General features: G+C 46.3%; 1 protein-coding gene across 2 annotated transcripts in view; it reads left to right on the top strand.

The window, feature by feature from the left end:
- The first annotated feature begins 4,041 nt into the window (after positions 1–4,041).
- The window catches only part of CCDC85C (coiled-coil domain containing 85C), a 160,610-nt gene continuing 147,374 nt past the window's right edge, over positions 4,042–17,277 (top strand). For both annotated transcript variants that reach the window (XM_026651524.1, XM_026651523.1), the window contains exon 1: positions 4,042–5,519. In XM_026651524.1, the coding sequence (XP_026507309.1) occupies positions 4,811–5,519 (709 nt within the window). In that variant the 5' untranslated portion in view covers positions 4,042–4,810. The remainder of the gene's footprint in view (positions 5,520–17,277) is intronic.

Raw genomic sequence — 17,277 nt, 5'->3', positions numbered from 1 at the left:
GTGAATCACTTGATGATTACCTGTTCTGTTCATTCCCTCTGGGGCACCTGGCATTGGCCACTGTCGGAAGACAGGATACTGGGCTAGATGGACCTTTGGTCTGACCCAGTATAGCCGTTCTTACGTTCTCATGTTGATCTTACACAATTGCTATTTTGACAACATGAGCGCCTGCTTATGAACAAGAACTGTACAGCAGGACACCCTAACATGAAACCAGTACGAGCTCGCTCCAGGCAAAGTGTAGGGCAGTGCTTGGATGAGTCATTTGCCAGTAGGGGATAAAATCCTTGTATTGGAGCCCAAGGTATCCTGCCACTTGGTGCAATCAGATTCAACGTACAGGCCAGAAATTTGTTCTTCAGAAGTAGATTGATCCGGTTAAATATCTAATACTGGGGATCACCTGCATATCCCACACTCGGGGATCTAGCAGGTGTCCTCAATCTCAGACTGCTGTTATCCTACATTCTTTAGGAGCCAGGGATAAAAGTTAGCCTGGCTAAGGGATGGTTTAGCAGCATCCATGGAGAGGAATGTGTTCCACCAGAGGCAGGGAAATCCCTCTCTTCTGCTCCAGTGAGGAGTAGGGAATTGTCTTTACTTACAGAGGACATCGCCAGAGGCAGAAACCAATGATCCCAGACTAACTTACCCAGAAAAATGTCCAAGAGGCTGCAAATTTATTGAATTAAACTTAACAATATAACACCAAAGGGCAGCAACTGGAATTCCTTGGGCCATTGCTCTGTGACCATGCTCTGATGGATCAGACTTGAAGTTGCTTTTTGCCAGAAGGGCATCAAGGCCACAGGCCCTTACCAGCTTTCCAATGTGGCCAAAAGACTGAGAGTGCACAAAGTTAACCTGGAGGTCAAATGAATCATTGACTGAGGTTCCCTTTGGATAAGGAAGGTGATGATTTCCCAGTAGGGACATTCTAAGACAGGTTAAGGTCATAAAGGAAATGGCTGGCAGCACCACCACAACTAATTGTTGGTGCATTTTTCCTTTTACAACACAGTACGTGGCAAAAGTAAATTTAAAATTATGGGTGTAGAGAAGTGGCGAGTCCAGAAGATAGGGCACAGAACTAAATATCAGGTGACCTGTGTTCTCTTCCTGGCAAGGCTACTGACTTAATGCACTGCTCTCTATGCCTCAATTTCTCCATCTGTAAAATAGGTCTAGTAATACAATACTTACCCTCCTTTGAAATCTATGGATGAGAAGTGACACATAAGTGCAAAGCATACTTATTTATTATCACGTAGCCTTTATGAGATATCCTACAACCATCACAAAACTGCCTAGCACTTGCTTGGCACTATGCAAATATTAAACCCCTCCCAGATATATTCAGCAGCTCTTCAATCAACATAGTCCAATGACACTTCTGCAGCTCCCTACCCAGACCCTTCCCTCCTGCATTGCTGGAGTTTGCATCTCGCCTACTGTCCACTCTTTCTCCAGCAACATGGAGCTAACCCTCCCCTTACAGCAAGCCTGGGCCCTGTGCTGACCACTGCACTCTGTGCATGCACCCAACTCACCTGTTTTTCCTCATTCTCATGCTTGGGTTCAGGGACAATGGGAAGGCCATTAGCAGGATGCTGAAAATTGCCAGGCCTAGCTATAGGGATGACTTCAAGCCAAAGCTGGTTGCTCACTTTCCTTCCAAGGCTATCCCTGCTCCTCAGAAAGCACTCATTATATTGCAGCTAAGCAGTACTGCTGTTACCGGCTATGACCAGCTTCTTCTTGGCCTCCAGCTCCTTCTTCCTAACCAGCAGTATGTCAGGAATAGTGGGCTCTGTAGGAGAAAATGCCCTTTCTGTATTTTTCCCTTTAAAACTATGGACAATTAGGAATCGTGCAATTCAGCTGCTGCTGCAGAAACTCATGAACAGCCTCCATTGTTGGGGGTTATATGTGAATTTGCTCAGCATGTAGCTGAGCACCCCACAGGCTGTGGATGCAAAGAGGGTCCCTGTGAAGAGGTATGGCTATGAAAGGGGAAGGGATGTCTCTTCTGGTGCACAGCCAACACCCCTACTGTAGCCTATCGCGTAGTGGGCTGAGACGATGCAAACATCTGAGGCTGACCTAGCCCACTCCCGTGCCTTTCACTTCCTTCCACCTTGCCCACTTGAGAAGCAGTCCAAGCCAGTCCCCACACACTCTGATATCTGGGCCACTGCTCTAGACAGCAGCTGAGTATGTCCACCAGTATTGCCAGATCCCTCTGGCCAGTACTGAGTAATCCTTCAGTAAAGGCTGGTCAAAGAAAGGTCTAAGGTTAGCCAAAGGCTCTGTGTGCCACAAGTACTGGTCTCCCTTCCCCTCATTGTGGTGAGAGGTGTAGCAGCAGGAAGGGCCTTAGCTTGTAAGGTAACAAAACTCACCTCCCTGGAGGCAGGGCTGCCTCACCCTTGAGGCAGCCATAGTGGTGGTGTGATGGCCACCATCTTGGCTGACACACCAAGGATTGAACCAGGGGCCTCCAGAACTAAAAGCATAAACCATGACAGCTTGAGTTTACAAGCCAAGCTGCACCAACGGGGGACTCTAACAGACCCCTATCCTGTTGAGAGGGCACTGAGGGCAACGTTTTACACACTCACCAGTGGGCTACAGTAGCTGAGGCATAGGTCACAGGAGGCTGTTGCCCAGCTGCAGATAGAGGCGCAGCCACAAGAGTGGGACTCAGAGGACTGGAGGCACTAGGACATATGCTGAAGAAAACTGACTTGGTTCCAAAGCTATATTGTGGTGTGGCCAAACGCTGACACAGACTGAGTCAGAGAAGGATGAAGGCTTTCTAGGGGGAGAGTGGCTGGAGAAGTGACCTTACTATCTAATGTAATGGGGCTGAGGAGGGGCTGCATGTTATGTAACAGCGCTGGAAGAAGGACAGTGGGCTGGGCTGCACAGGATAAGGGCTAGCAGGATGGAGGCTGTGAGAGGAGGCCTACACAGGGCAGACTAGCCTCAGCTGTATGTGGGCAGGAGTTAGAGGAGGGGCTGCTTCCCCCTCTCTGGTTATTTATCTCTCTAGATACAATGCACCCATCCCTGTGATGTTGCGGAGCCCTACAAAATGATAGAAAGCCACCCAAGTGATCGACCGCAGGACCTCAGCTTTGGTGGTGCCACTTTGGTAGGCGACCAAGACACATGCTTCGGACTGACCAGTGGAAACCCTCCAAACAACAAGCCATGGGTTGTTTTTGCAGCTGTTGTGACACTCCCTGCTTGTGCCAGGGTCAGCACCGTGTTTCCCGTTCACCGTGGTTACCGAGGCACCATCACAACAAAAGGAATATCCCCAGAACTGGGAAATCTCTGCTGCTGGAATAAAGGGCACCTCCCTCCCCACATACCCCACCCCACCTGCTTTCCTGGTTGCTGCATCAAGAGATGGGGGGCGGGGGGAGGGTTCTTACACCACATCCCTTGTCCTATATGGATCCTGGTAATAAACGGGGATAAAACAAACCAATAATAAATAAATAAGCATGAATAACTCATAATGGAACCCAGGCAGCAAACCTAATGCACAAATCAACCAAATTCACCAGCAACTGCTGCAGAGAGAGCAAGAGTCGGGGCCATTTACCGACATACAATAAGGCAGTAGAGGCTCTGCGTCCCCTGTGTTCCCAGGAGCAGCCGGCTTCTTTCAGACACAGCCTGGCGGTGACACATGGCTGCTGGGTTAGCCCGAGCGAGACGCTGGCAAAGTCAGACTGTGTATGTGTGGAGTGCGGCCCCTTTAAGAGGCGACGCTGCCCTACCTTTCCCTTTGTACCTGCTTTTTGAAAGCGCTTTGCAGCCCTCGCATTGGCTAGGGGGAGCCACCACTTCTCCCCAGTAACTTGACCCGAGGCGCAAAGCGAATGCAACCTGAAAAGTCTGGAGCATGGCAAGGTCCCTGCCCCCAGCCTCTGATACCCAATCAGGCTGCGGGGGGAGGTCCCTGCCTCTCTAATCCTCCTCTCCCGGAGCAAAAAACTGTCTGTATTCAGCAGCAGCCGGGTAAGAAGGTGGGGGAAGCCTCTTGTTTAGTGGATCTGTGCTGTGCTTTCTCTCTTGCAATATTGGAGGGGGCCCCCACCTCCGCTCTCCTCCCCAGAAGTAGGTGGGACCAGTTCAAGCCCTGTAGCTGAGCTCCTGCTTTCTGATGATGGTGCCATTAGAGGAATGCTCCTTCGCTCACCACCTCTTGTCATGAATTTTTTTACGTGCAATTTACAAAGGCATTGACATCATCCGGACAGCAGCCTCGGAATTAACGCAAAACAAACAACCGGAGGGACAGGTTTCTATTTCACATGTTATTTTAAAAACCAGCTACCTTGCTCAGCAGCTGTGATGTGGACAGGGATCGGATCGGGAAAGCTGGGTCTGCACTGGAGGAATTAATGGTGCCCTTATTATTTTATTTGTACTGTTTATTGGAAATCGGTGGGTTTGGGATTTTTGTAGAGGAACAAGTGAAATGAGCAAATCCAAGAAGATTGACCGTTGCTGATTAGCCTCCACTTTTGTGTTCTCCTAGGGTAAGTCGATTGAATAACTTTGGAGACTTAATTAAAAGAATTCTAAAGCTTTGAATCGGATCTCCCCTTTTTTTGGTTTTTGATATGGGCGACAAATCTTTCAAGGTGAATTTGCTGTTTTTTTCCTTGCCCCATCCTCTTTGAAGAACTATAATTTTCTCCCTGCCCAACATGTTACAGTAAATGTTAGTTCCAGAAAACACTGTTTATTATTATTATTTAAAAAGAAACAATATCTAGACTCAAATATGGCAAAAAATTCTCTGGAAGGGTCTAAGGAAGACCTGAATAAAATTTCAGAAGAGGAGATGATGAGATGGAGCAAGGAAGAGCTGGTGAAAAGATTGAGGAAAGTAGAAAATGAAAAAATGAACTTAATGGTGGAACATGGCAACTTAATGAAGGATGTAAACAGAAGGCTGCAGGTTCATCTGCATGAGATCAGGGGGCTGAAGGAGGTGAATCAGAAATTACAGGACGATAATCAGGAACTGAGAGAGCTCTGCTGCTTCTTGGATGATGACCGGCAGAAAGGCAAAAAACTGTCCAGGGAATGGCAGAGGTTTGGGAGGCACACGGCCAGTGTGATGTGGAAAGAAGTTGGGATGTATCAACAGAAGCTGAAGGAGCTAGAGGCAAAGCAGGAGTCCCTCATGAGGGAGAACATGGAGCTGAAGGAGATAGTCCTCATGCTAGATGAAGAGAGAAATGGAGCTGGCTCTAGGAGCTCTATAGACAGCCAGGCCAGTTTGACCAATTTGAATGGGAGCTCTGGCACCAGGGATGTGGGGGATGGGAGTAGCACCTCCAGCACTGGGAGCGCAGGGAGCCCAGATCATCATCACCATCACCTCCACCATCACAAACCTGTCGAGAATAAGGCTGGAGCAATAAGGAGATCTATGGATGACTTGTCTGCACCCCTTCACCACAGGAGTATCCCCAATGGTCTCAATGGTAAGTCTGTTCCCCCACTTCCTCCCTCTCTCTAGTTCTGTTTGAGGAAGTGCTGTCTAGTGTTTACACAACTGGGGTGAGGTGACATGGGTTCTGTGCTTAGCTCTGCCACAGATTTCCTGTTTGAACTTGGGCAAGTCGCTTTAACCACTCTGCCTCCACTTCGCCACCTGTGTAATGGAGATGCTTGTCTTAAGGAGGCGTTGTGAGGGTTAGTGCATTGACCTTTGGACATTGCATCCATCCGGAAGAGTCTCTGGGAATGCATGTTATCATTTATTATAAGGAGTAGTAATTGTATGATAATAAATACAGTAGGTGATCTTCTGGGAAATGTGAAATGCACCCTGTGCATTTCTCTGTGGTTTTATTAAACCTGTTAATCTGATAACTAGTTCATAGTGGAGCTGTTCTGATGTAGTTACACTATTGTTAAATGCTCATCAGATGCATTATTAATGGGGGGACGACGACTGTGGGATGGTCTTTTATTTTTTGTTTTAAGTCCTGGCAGGCAAATTGACTATGTGTTTTCTGAATTAAATAAACATTGATTTTTCCTGTTAGTGTTTTGTTTTATCTTAGCTGCTTGCCGGATAGTTTGATGAGCTTGATAAAAGCATAGTTGGGATGTTGGAATTATTACAGTCCTCATCTGCCAGATAATGGATAAAAGTATCACCTGTTAACTCCATGGGGCTTTCACTGGCAGACTGTCTGAAATTGAGCAATGCCTAGTAGCTAAAGACTGTGTTCAATGTTTAGGAATTAGCTTAACTCTTTTGCTTCCCCTCCCCTCTTCCTCTTGTGAAATAATCAGAGGGGCAGGGATCATTCTATAACTGAAACTGTACTTATACTTGATACAACGGTGTGGTCACAATTAGAAAAATCCCAATATGGAATGATGACAGGCCTCATCCTGCTCTTCTGAGGCAGGCAAATTCCCAGTAAAGTCTATATTGAGCTGGCTGTAAAATAGTAATAATACTAATATTGATAATAATATTATTACTAGCATATCCCCGGGATGTCCTTAAAATCCAGATTTGTGGGGAAAGTAGTCTGGGATGCAAGAGGATTTCAAATTTGACAGGAACAACTTCTAAAGGGCGCAATTCAGATGAGAAGAATCAATAGGAAGCAAACTGGGCTCATACACAACGGCTGGAGTTTCAGCTTCTTCAAACCACTTTCCACCAGAATATCCAAATCAGATTGGAATATTCTGTGGTAAATTGGGTATAAACTACAGCATCCTCCTTCTCCAAGCTTAGAAACGGCAGCCTCAGCACCAACAGCTTGCAACAGCAAGGACTGAGTGGAATGTCAGAAGGGAGGAGTGGGGGAGTTGGTTCTGACTGATGTTGTCAACTTGTCATGTTCCAAATGTGAGAATGTTACACTTACAAAGGGGTAGATGTAGATCATCCCCTCCCATGGGAGAACCACAGGATGGGGGCAGATAGAGTGACTTGGCAGAGTTGCCAAGTAACTGTCCCTTAAGACTGAAGGGGTTTTAGGAGTGGCGGAGGGAGCAGAGGGCATGGCAAGGTCCTGGTGTTCTATGGGTAAGCCTCAGGGCCACAGAGAATGTGAGTGGGACTTGAGGTCACTCAGCGCTTATCAGCCCAATCCTGAAGAGTGTTATCCTTCACTAACTTGCCATGCTCCAAGTTCCCTTGCAATAGCTGCCTTTCCCCTACAACAGTTGAACACATTACATCCATTTAACTCAGGGCAGGGAATGCTGGTTTAGAGGCTGGTACTGTCCTCAGATGTTGCAGGACATACTCAGCATCTTAAAAGTAATTTGCTTCTCCCGCTACTCTACCATCTCATGAATTTGAAGCAGAATTTTAAAATGTCTTCAAAGCAGAATTGTAGATCTTATTTTATAAAGCGTTGCTGTTTGCATTTCAGATGCTTTGCCTGATGTGCATTGTGCAAAAAAACCCAAAAACATTTTAATTCTAAATTCTTTCTTTGTGGGAGGAGGGTCACAAAGTCTTTTTGATACACTCGGTCAAGTTCCTCCTAGGTGTCACTCCACTAACTTCAATAGAGTGACACCAGGGCTGAATTTAGCCCATTCATGGTAACCAGATGTTTTTGTGAACTGGATTATTTGCTAATGCAAAGCATAAAAATATTCTTTCTGGAAGGCCCTGATGCCCTCGTGATGGGCGCCGTAGAAAAACATTAGATAGAATTCAGTTGCCTCCCTCTGCAACTGCAGGGCCAAGTTGGGCATGGAAGTGGGGAGTGCTACCTCTGCATGCCAGTCTCTCCAACCCTCCCCTCTCTAAGGTTCCCCTCCAACTCCCCACTAGTGTCCAGTGCTATGGGGTGCATGAGCCTGAGCTGCTAGATCAGTGGTTTTCAACCTTTTTTCATTTGTGGACCCCTAAAAAATTTTGAATGGAGGTGCTGACCCCTTTGGAAATCGTAGACATAATCTGCAGGCCCCCAGGGGTCAGTGCACTGCAGATTGAAAACCACTGTTCTATGGTAACAACTACCTTTTGCAGACCCCTTAGACATTGTCAGCGGCCGCCCAGGGGTCTGCGGACCACAGGTTGAAAACCACTGTGCTAGATTCTCCACTTGCCAGGGTCATTGACACAAGTTATGGCAGCTTGTGTGATAACTTGCTTAGTTTCTCACTCTGCGCTGTGCAACCACTCTCCCTGCACTACATATGCTGCCTCACCCCCTCCTTTTGATGCTGGTAGCTGGGGAAACCATGTAGCCCCTGCACATTCCATGCAGTCCAAAGAACTGTAAAGAGGTGAGTGCCTTGTGGTGTAGAAGCAAGGAGACACAGCATAGATACCCTTTACTTCCAGAGGTTCTCTCAGGATATTTTGTATTGGGCAGGGTGAGGAAAGCCTGGGTTCAGGGGATATGCACCCCACGGGAGAGAGCCCAAGGGTTACATGTGGAACTTTGCCCTGATGGGATAAATCCAAGAAAACTTTGTGTTGAAACTCAGTTTCTATTTCTCTGAGTGGAAATAACCCACACAGAGGAGAAGGGACTATTAGGTTTGGTAGGATCTCATGTGTGTAGGGTGGGGGGTGGCCTGGGTTGGGTTTTTGTGTAGAAAGGAGCAATGTGGATTTAGGGAAAACTTTTCAGAAGTGGTGACAGGTTTAGGTTCCTCTGTTTAATGGATGCCCAACTTGAAACACTTAGGATGGTCTCTTTCGGAAATGTTGACAATGACTTTTTACCAGGAACGTGTATAGTTTCGTGTCTGCTGGTGGGCAGATATAATCTACACTCTGTAATAATCCACGATGTACGGATGCCAGTAAACCTGATCTGGTGAGTTAGGTAGGGAAGCTGTAAAATGACTTGCATAGTTATCATTCTCCGATGGCATCGGTATTCAGCAAAGGCCCTGTGCCTTTGGAAAAGGTTGTGAATACATATGCAAATGCAGCCTCTTATCTGGCAACCTTTGATTGGCAGCAAGAAGTCTGGCACTGAAGCACTCTCAGTACTGTGTGCTGCAATTCTGGTAAGACTGCTGCAATGTGGAAGAGCGAGACAGGTGAACATAAAGAATGCAGAAAGTCGAGTCTGTGATTGAGCTGAGACTGAAACACTCTGCATCATGGATTCTGTCCATTTGTTCCGCTTGGTGATTCTTGTGCCGTAAGCACGAGAAGGTGGAATTCAAATTTCTTTACATTTTTGGATTGATTTTTCTCCCTTGGATAAAAATAAAGGGGATAATTTGAGGGTTGATAGAGAGACATAAAAGGAGGAGAGTGGAGTTCACTTTCTTCCTCAGTGTCTTGTTGCAGAGAAGCACTGGTGCTAGGTTTTAATTTTTTGTGGCACTAGGCAAACTAAAAAATGCCCAGGCTGCCCATCCCCCAGCTACTCAGACAGAAAACAGTCCCTACGTGGTTTCTTAGCTCTAAGAGCCTAAGATAGGACGTGGAGTAAGAGTACTCAGGTTTTGTGTGGGGATCATGCTTTCCTATATATTAAGCAGAATGATTTCAGTTGGATGGTGGTTTTGCGAAAGAGTCAAGCACTTGGAGGCCATTTGACTCATCTCTCACACGACAAATTAGATTTGAAGGAGGTCTGTACAAGAGAACAGGGTTTAAACCACAGCCTTGCCTTCCCTTTCTCCTACAAGCGTATAGAAGCACAAGAACCTAATCTAGCGTCCACTGTCCAGCCTCCTGTTGACTTCAATGGACTGAGGATCAGACCCAAGGTGAGAAGATGTACATGAAATGATAGATTCTCCAGGTAAATTCAGGCTCATTTTAGTAGCCATGAGAAAGAACATTGCCCCACTTTCCCTTTTCTTACCTCCCATTCTCTTTCCTTTAAAGTGTATCAGTTCTGTGGTGCAAGGGGATCTTAGTAGGCCTTTTATCAGCGAAGTATCCAGAGCTCAGTGACTAACTACTGACAACAGCAGTAATAATGGTAATAAAGATAAGTGAAGACCCCAAATTTACTAGAAGAGTGTATAAAATCTACCATGTCTCTGGATATTCTGTAAAAAGCCAGGTAGAAATCTGTCTGGCCTTACTGTAAATGATATTTCATATTGCTGCTTAACTGTAAGGTATGTGGGAACTTAGACTCTCAGGGACTGATCCAAAGACTGCTGAAGTCAAAGGGAGTATTTCTATTGACTTTAGCAGACTCTAGATCCGACCCTTATTGCTGTTATCCAATAACAGTTGAAAGCATAAGACAATTGGCTTCCATAGGATTTGTGTGCACATCTGGGACTCTGCACAGCTGACACTGGTGCCAGTGTAGAACAATTCTGCCCTGTCTGTGTGTGGGACTTTTCCCACCACCAGCCACTGGTGACCAATCACCAGTGTACTGCAATGGTGTAAACCACTAGTAAAGACAAGGGCAGCTGTGATTTTCACCAGTCCAGTTTAACTCTGCTTGAAACAAGGGTAAATGCAAATTGTGGCTTTTCTTGTCCACACTAGAGGTTTGTACTTGTGCAAACACACTAGCAATTGATGGATGAGATGGGGACAAAATCCCAGTGCATACAAGACTTGAGGGCTTTTCATTTTTCTCCAAAGGGCCAAATTTTGTCCTGAGAGGTTCACACTCAACTCCCGTTGAAGTTGTTTGTTCTGGGTGCCTAAACCGCTCCTCAGTTTGTCTTGCTGTTTCCTGTGTGTCCTGCGCTTTATTCCAGTTGGCTACCAGCTCTAGCTAGGTCAATTTTCTAAAAAACCAGAGTGGTCAAAAAGGTCTGTCGGAAATCTGTGCATTTGGCAATTAGGCTATTGATTAATGTCTCTGCTGTAATAATTCATCACTGCTATCCTCTTCAATGGAAGAAGAATTATCTCTGAGGACGAGGGGGTGGAAAGATCACTAGTTTTACCGATTCCCGCTTGTAAATGTTCACATATTTACCTAGAGGGGACAATATATTATGTTTAAAATGGTGGCAAAGAAATGTCGTTTAAAGAGCTGTTCCCTGCGGGTTGGTATTGATCTTATGTGCAGCCTTACTGTACTTCTTTCTCCCTCTGTCCATTCTTTCTCCCTCTACCCATTCTCTTTAGGGCCAAAGTCCTTTGTTGTTATTGGAGTATTGCAATCATTATATACATTTGCTAGGGTGCATTAATGAGGCCTGAGAGACCAAAAGGAGGTAGGGGTAGACAAGGTCTGGCAGAAACAAGGGATATGGATTATTTAAGGTATCTTAATGACCACCTGCCACACACTGAAGAAACAGACATTTTTCTATAGCTCTAATGGAATCCCAAAAGTTAATTTTTACAGTAAAATTTTCTTTGGAGAGGGACTCACATCAGACTCCGCTCTCTTGCATACTCTCTGTTTCATCCACATGAATTATATGGCAAGGGCAGTGAAATCTGGACCCAGATCTGGATCCTATTTCCACAAAAGCCTCGTTCTTTAGAATGGGCCAAACTAGAGCCCTGGATCTGAGGTTGGCTCAAGCTTCAAATCTAATATGCTTATTCTAATAATATTTAGCACTTTCTCTTCAAAGTGCTGTAGAAACATTACTTTTTTGGTGCTGCTGTATTTTACATGACAATAGCTCTAGTATTGTAGAACATGAGCTACAATCCTTCATGATAACCATGGAAACTTGCCCTGGGCTGAAATTTTAAATGTAAGACCTGAGCAGAATACCTGTTTTAAAATCTTCTGTAATTGTATCCAGGTCTGTGAATAGAAGATTAAAAAATGCCCAGGTTTCAAACACTGCCACCAAGAATGTGATTTGAGTCTCCTCAGGCCACTAATTTCATTGTTCACTAATTTTGAGCGCCTCAGTTTTTGGGAGACCAGCTTGAGACACCTAACGCCTGATTTTTCAGAGGTGTTGAGTTCATGCCTTCCTTTTAGACTTGCACTGGGAGTTATGGGTACTTCTAAAAATCAGGCCATAGATGTTTAAGCTGGGCCCCCCAAATTGGTGTCATCTTTAGAAATTTGCATCCGTTGCCTAGCATCTCTCAACTCTTTCTCCTTCACTCTCATTCATAATTTTGGCCTCTCTTCCAAAGAGACCTACCACTGTTATGAGATGTCCCCTAGGAGGGAAAACTCCCTATTGATTAAAAGGCAATTTTCTATGGCTCTTGATGGAATTATCCACTTACACCTGTCAAAAGCAATCAAAATAAGAGATGTAAACTATGTTTGTTGCAATGTAAATGATTTGGTTCCTCTGGAGTCATTTGATCAGATAAAGCAGAGGATCGAATTAAACAGCGATCTAATGAAGCGACAGGTACAGTAACTCAAAATGCAGTCCTGCCATGCCCAGAGAATGGGGAATGTGGGGGGCATGACCATTAAAACAGGCTGAGATTTAGTAGAGGTGTCACTGTGGTGTAGCAGGTAATAGTGGGCCTGTTTAAGGCGAAGGGATAATTATGCCTTTGTGGCAATGAGGGCTGGGGAATGCGCGGCCTAAGTGTCTGGTGTCTTCCATACCTTTGGATTAATGCCCTAGGAGGCACTGGGCAGAGCTCAGTGACCAACAGCTCCTGCTACCAGTGAGAAGGTGTAACTAATGCTCTCCTGCTGGTGAGCAGCGAGATGGTGTGGCGCTCATGCCTCTGCCCATACCGCCCTCAGATTCACCTCCTCTGGGGCCTATTATTGCTGTCTCAGCTTCCCAGGGCATCTTTCTGCCCTAGGCCTGCCTCGGGTGCAGGTGCTCTGGAGGGCAGTAGGAAAGGAGAAAAGGGCTAGGAGCCAATGGGCTTAAATCAACACAACCATTTCCAATACACTTTCCAAGCAGTAGAATAAGGGAAATTAGCAGATTAAAAACCAGTGTAAAATAGCATTAAAGCTGTGACTCAAGGAAAGCCAGTTCATGCTTGAACTCCGTCCTCACTCATGGGCAATCTATCCTTAACTCATCTCATTGCAAAGCATATGACATTGCTGACCTTGGCAGTACTGGGGTGACTTAGCGCCAGAACTCACATCCGCAGCTTTTACCTGTATGGGTTGTATAGCTTTGTGTTCCCATTTGCATGGTTATTTTTAAAGATGCCTTTTGTCTGGGAGTTGGAATTTATCATGCCCTGTCTCAAAATGTCATCATCTCCTTGTGGTTAACTTGCTGCAATTCATGAAACACTTGGCTGCCAGAAGTAGTTATGTGCAGCCGTTCCACTGCCTGTGTAATGGACAGAAAATTGTAAGCAGCGCTGCTAGGCACTCGCACACTAACATGTCCACCACGAGGAGGTTGACCCATTTCCACAAATAGATAACTACTGGCAGGAAAAGTAGCATTGTCTCAGAGAATTTGCCTTTCCGTTGCCTACTGACTTGTGAAGTAAGAAGGTTAACTCCGTCTCCCTCATCAGCAATCATGCCAGCACGTGACTCTCCATAGTAACAGAAGCATCGTTGCTCATGTACATTTGTAAATCGTTCCTTCATCTGACAGAGGCTTAAAACGGCAGCAATTCCATTTTTCTAATGAGCGCTTTTATTTGTGAATGGGATGCATGGTGTACAGCACTCGGAAATGATCTCTGGGTAGCTCTGTATATACAGGCATTTTTGAAGCACTTACCACTGAGGTATCGGAGTGCTGCATTGCACGCTATATATGCCACCTTTGTTGTCTTGTCCATCTGCACCATTTGGACCAGGTTGCAATTGGCTTTTGTGCACAGGGACCACAGAAAAAGAGGGGCCCCCTAGCTTATATTGCCCTTGCAAGAGCTGATCACAATAACAGGGACTGCTTGGCCCTTGCTCCCTCTGGAGAGCAAATCACCTGTCCCCTCCTCCGCACAGGTTCAAGGAGTGGTGCTGGGCACCTAGAAGAGCAACTGGCTAGTGCACAGTGTGTACATGTGGGGGAGAGTGCCCCCCTGAGGCATTATGCTCCCCCTACATTGTAACACCCAGTCTAGCTGTCTATGAACAGGAGTGATATTCAACATCCTCATTGAAACCAGATGTCCCATCATCCAGTGCAGCTTTTAAATGCTGTTCTAGTCACTATCGGGGCACTCCTTAGGATAATTGAGGCCTGTTCCGGATCTCACAAACCCTTACTCATCAGCATTGACTCACTGGCCTGTACTCCTCTCTGTACCAGCTCGGTCTGTTGTGCTCTGAGGTGACTTCAACCTGGGAGAGGGTAACCAGTAGTGCTGGTTCTCTACTAGGGAACGCAGCCTTCGGAGCCATAGGAGCCTGGCCACAGGAAGCTGCCAGTCAGCACAGCCCCCTGCCCCGTCAACAACCACTTTAGTGGTGCCAAATTTTCCGCTTGCTTGGGCAGTTTTGATTACTATGGGCTCCAGTCTCCCTGATGGTAGGCTCCAGTCAGGGACCACGATCGCATGATGCTAGGCACTGCACACCAACAGAACAAAAAAGATGGTCCCTGCCTCAAAGCACTTACAATCTAAGACTAAGACAAGAGACAACAGGTGGATACAGCCTTTCTGCCTCCAGAGAGCCAGTGGCCTAGTCAAAGCTATCCTAGACCAGGGCTGAATTTAGCGGATTGGTTTCAGTGGGGTTCTCATGAGCATGCCAGTTTGCAGGCTCCTCCGTAATGTATGAGCCGTTCGTTAGACCTGTTGGCTTTCGTTAGGGGATTGCTTGTGTCACATTAGCATCGCGGGTTTCTCTTCACATGACCATATGAATTTGGGAATAATAGCGACGATTGGAGGGGTTGTGGGCTCAGGTGCACGGGTCAGGTGCACCCTGAAGATCAAACAGTAGAAGGGTGATAGTCTAGCAATCTTATGTTGTAGTGTCAACCCAGCCCTGCCTGCAGGGCCTGCTCAAGCAAATCTGCGACACCCTGCAAAACTAGTCAGTTGCCCTCTCTACCCCCTGCAGTAAGGCTCAAGACAGTGTGTTGATCTCCTTTCTTCTCCTGCACCTGCCCCAAACCGCTCTGCTATGCCGCTGGGGATCTGGTCTCACAATAGGGAAAGAGAGCTTAAGTGTTTATGGAGGAAACTAGGGGATTAGTGGATGGAGGAGGGGGGGGGGGAGCCTGCATGAGCCCAGCTAGGCTCACAATAAAGGGGGAAGGACTTCTGGGTTTCCCAGGGGGCTCAAGTTATCACCACCATGGAGCCACAATAAGGCTGCTCCTGCTTCACATCGCTTGGACTAGAGCTGGAGAAGTAGGCACCATACTATTGTTTCAACCGGTCCCTGGTGAGGTGGGCCCCACCCTGCCTGTGGGCTTGGTGCATCCCGATATAAGAAAATTAGGTTGTATTGTGTGGTAAGCGTGCTGCTCTGTGCAGTAAGCTGCAGGACTGATGTTGCCTCGAGCTGTCACTAAGGAATGATTCTATCAAAAGAAAAGGGAGAGGATAAAGAGGACAAGTCAAAGCAGATCAATAAAAACAAACAACTATTTAAAAAAAATTAGGTAATCCTTGTGGCATTTCCAATCCCTGAAGCTCAATATTTCTATGGAAACCATTGTAGCAAAAAGTTTGCTGTCAGTATCCTTATCTGATATCTTTCTGCTGGTTGGAGTTACCAAAGTTTTCTAACCAGAGTCCTCAGAATCTAGGCTGATACCAGGTATTACAAATATAAGGTTGCACCCTGCATTCCTTGCTTTGACTTGACCATTAAGTGTCAGACATGCACTAGAAGACTCACATCTGTCTTTCACGTGCAATTTCTTACTATGATATGTCTTGTGTTCTATGACCTTAGTTATCATTGATTATGTCCTGTCCCATGAACACCTCTCCTGTCATTACCCACTCCTTATATTGGTACGTCTACACTGCTCACTCCTTATGGCAGTGTGTAGAGTACATATACTACACACACTCCAGAATGGGTGCAAACAGCAGTGTAGAAGGTGAAGCATTGTTTAGGTGAGTAGAGACTCGCCTGAATCCTTAGGGTATGTACCCTACACAGCTCTCTTCATGCCCAGAAAGTGCCTCCCCCATCTACACTGTTATTGTTAGTAGTGTAGTAAAGTACAACCCGCTGGCCAACACCCTGAGAGCCCAGGGCTACGAGGTCCAGATCCACGCCCTGATCGTGGGAGCCCTGGGCTCGTGGGACCCCCACAATGAGCCGGTACTGAGAGCGTGCGGAGTCGGTCGACGCTACGCCCGGCTCATGAGACAACTTATGGTGTCCGACACCATCAGGTGGTCCAGAGACATTTATATGGAACACATCACAGGACACCGTCAATACCACATTGAGTAATTGAGACCGCAGACCAGGGAAATAACCCACTTCCTTCCCTGACGAACCAAGGGACGCACCCCACCCATGTACTTATTCGCTACACCGATACTGACTTGGACTCTTTATACATTCCATGGGTGGCGTACCCGAGCCCACTTATCCACTGACGCTCTAAAAACTCCCGCACCCCACTCTGGGTCTATGCTGGTTATGTGATATGTATGTATCTCTTCATCCTTGTAACCAATACCTGTAATCCCTCATAACTCAAGCCTGACCCCAGATGTACAGTACCTTCCCTCTTAACTTGTGTATATTTAATTTTAAACATTAACTTTAATAAAATTTTTAACCCTGCTGCCTCACTGCCGCTGGAATCTTTCCCTGCAGGAGGGAATGGCTTCCAGCAGTGAGGAAAAGCTCTGGCAGGGGAGAGGCAACAGGGTAAGGCAGCTGCTGAAGCCTTTCGTCGCTGCCTCCCCCCCCAGAGCCTTTCACTAACACGTGTAGTTACACACCGCAGTGTGGATGTAGCCCGCTTTTCACTGTGGCATGTAGCTCCATGTTTAACATCAGACGATTCCAGAGCAGAAGGCATGTCACCCAGCTTACTATTTGGGATCTGCTTTTTGCAGATGCTGCTGCATTCGTTTCTAATTCACCCGATGAATTGCAGGTTGTAATGAACAAGTTTTCTGATGCATGCACCAAGTTTGGCATGGGAATCAGTATCAAGAATCAGTTGTCCTGTCAGAAGGTACCAGCGTTCCACCTAAAATCTAAGTCAATAATGAAGCTTTGAATAACGTGGGTCACTTCTGCTATCTTGGCTCAATTCTTACCAGCTCACTTAACCTTGATAGGGAACTCAATGCAAGAATTGGCAAAGCTTCTGTCACTTTTGGCAAACGTACTTCACGTGTTTGGAACAACAAGTTTATAATCCTGAACACAGAGGATCAGGCTTGTGTCCTTAATGCTCTTCTTTACGTTTTGAAAACTGGGTTAAGGACTCCAAGCAGAAGTGGAGATT

This window comes from Terrapene carolina, unplaced genomic scaffold (assembly GCF_002925995.2).
Source record: "Terrapene carolina triunguis isolate 2854851 unplaced genomic scaffold, T_m_triunguis-2.0 Scaffold96, whole genome shotgun sequence".
Lineage (NCBI taxonomy): Eukaryota > Metazoa > Chordata > Testudines > Emydidae > Terrapene > Terrapene triunguis.
This window is presented reverse-complemented; position numbering and strand designations above follow the sequence as displayed.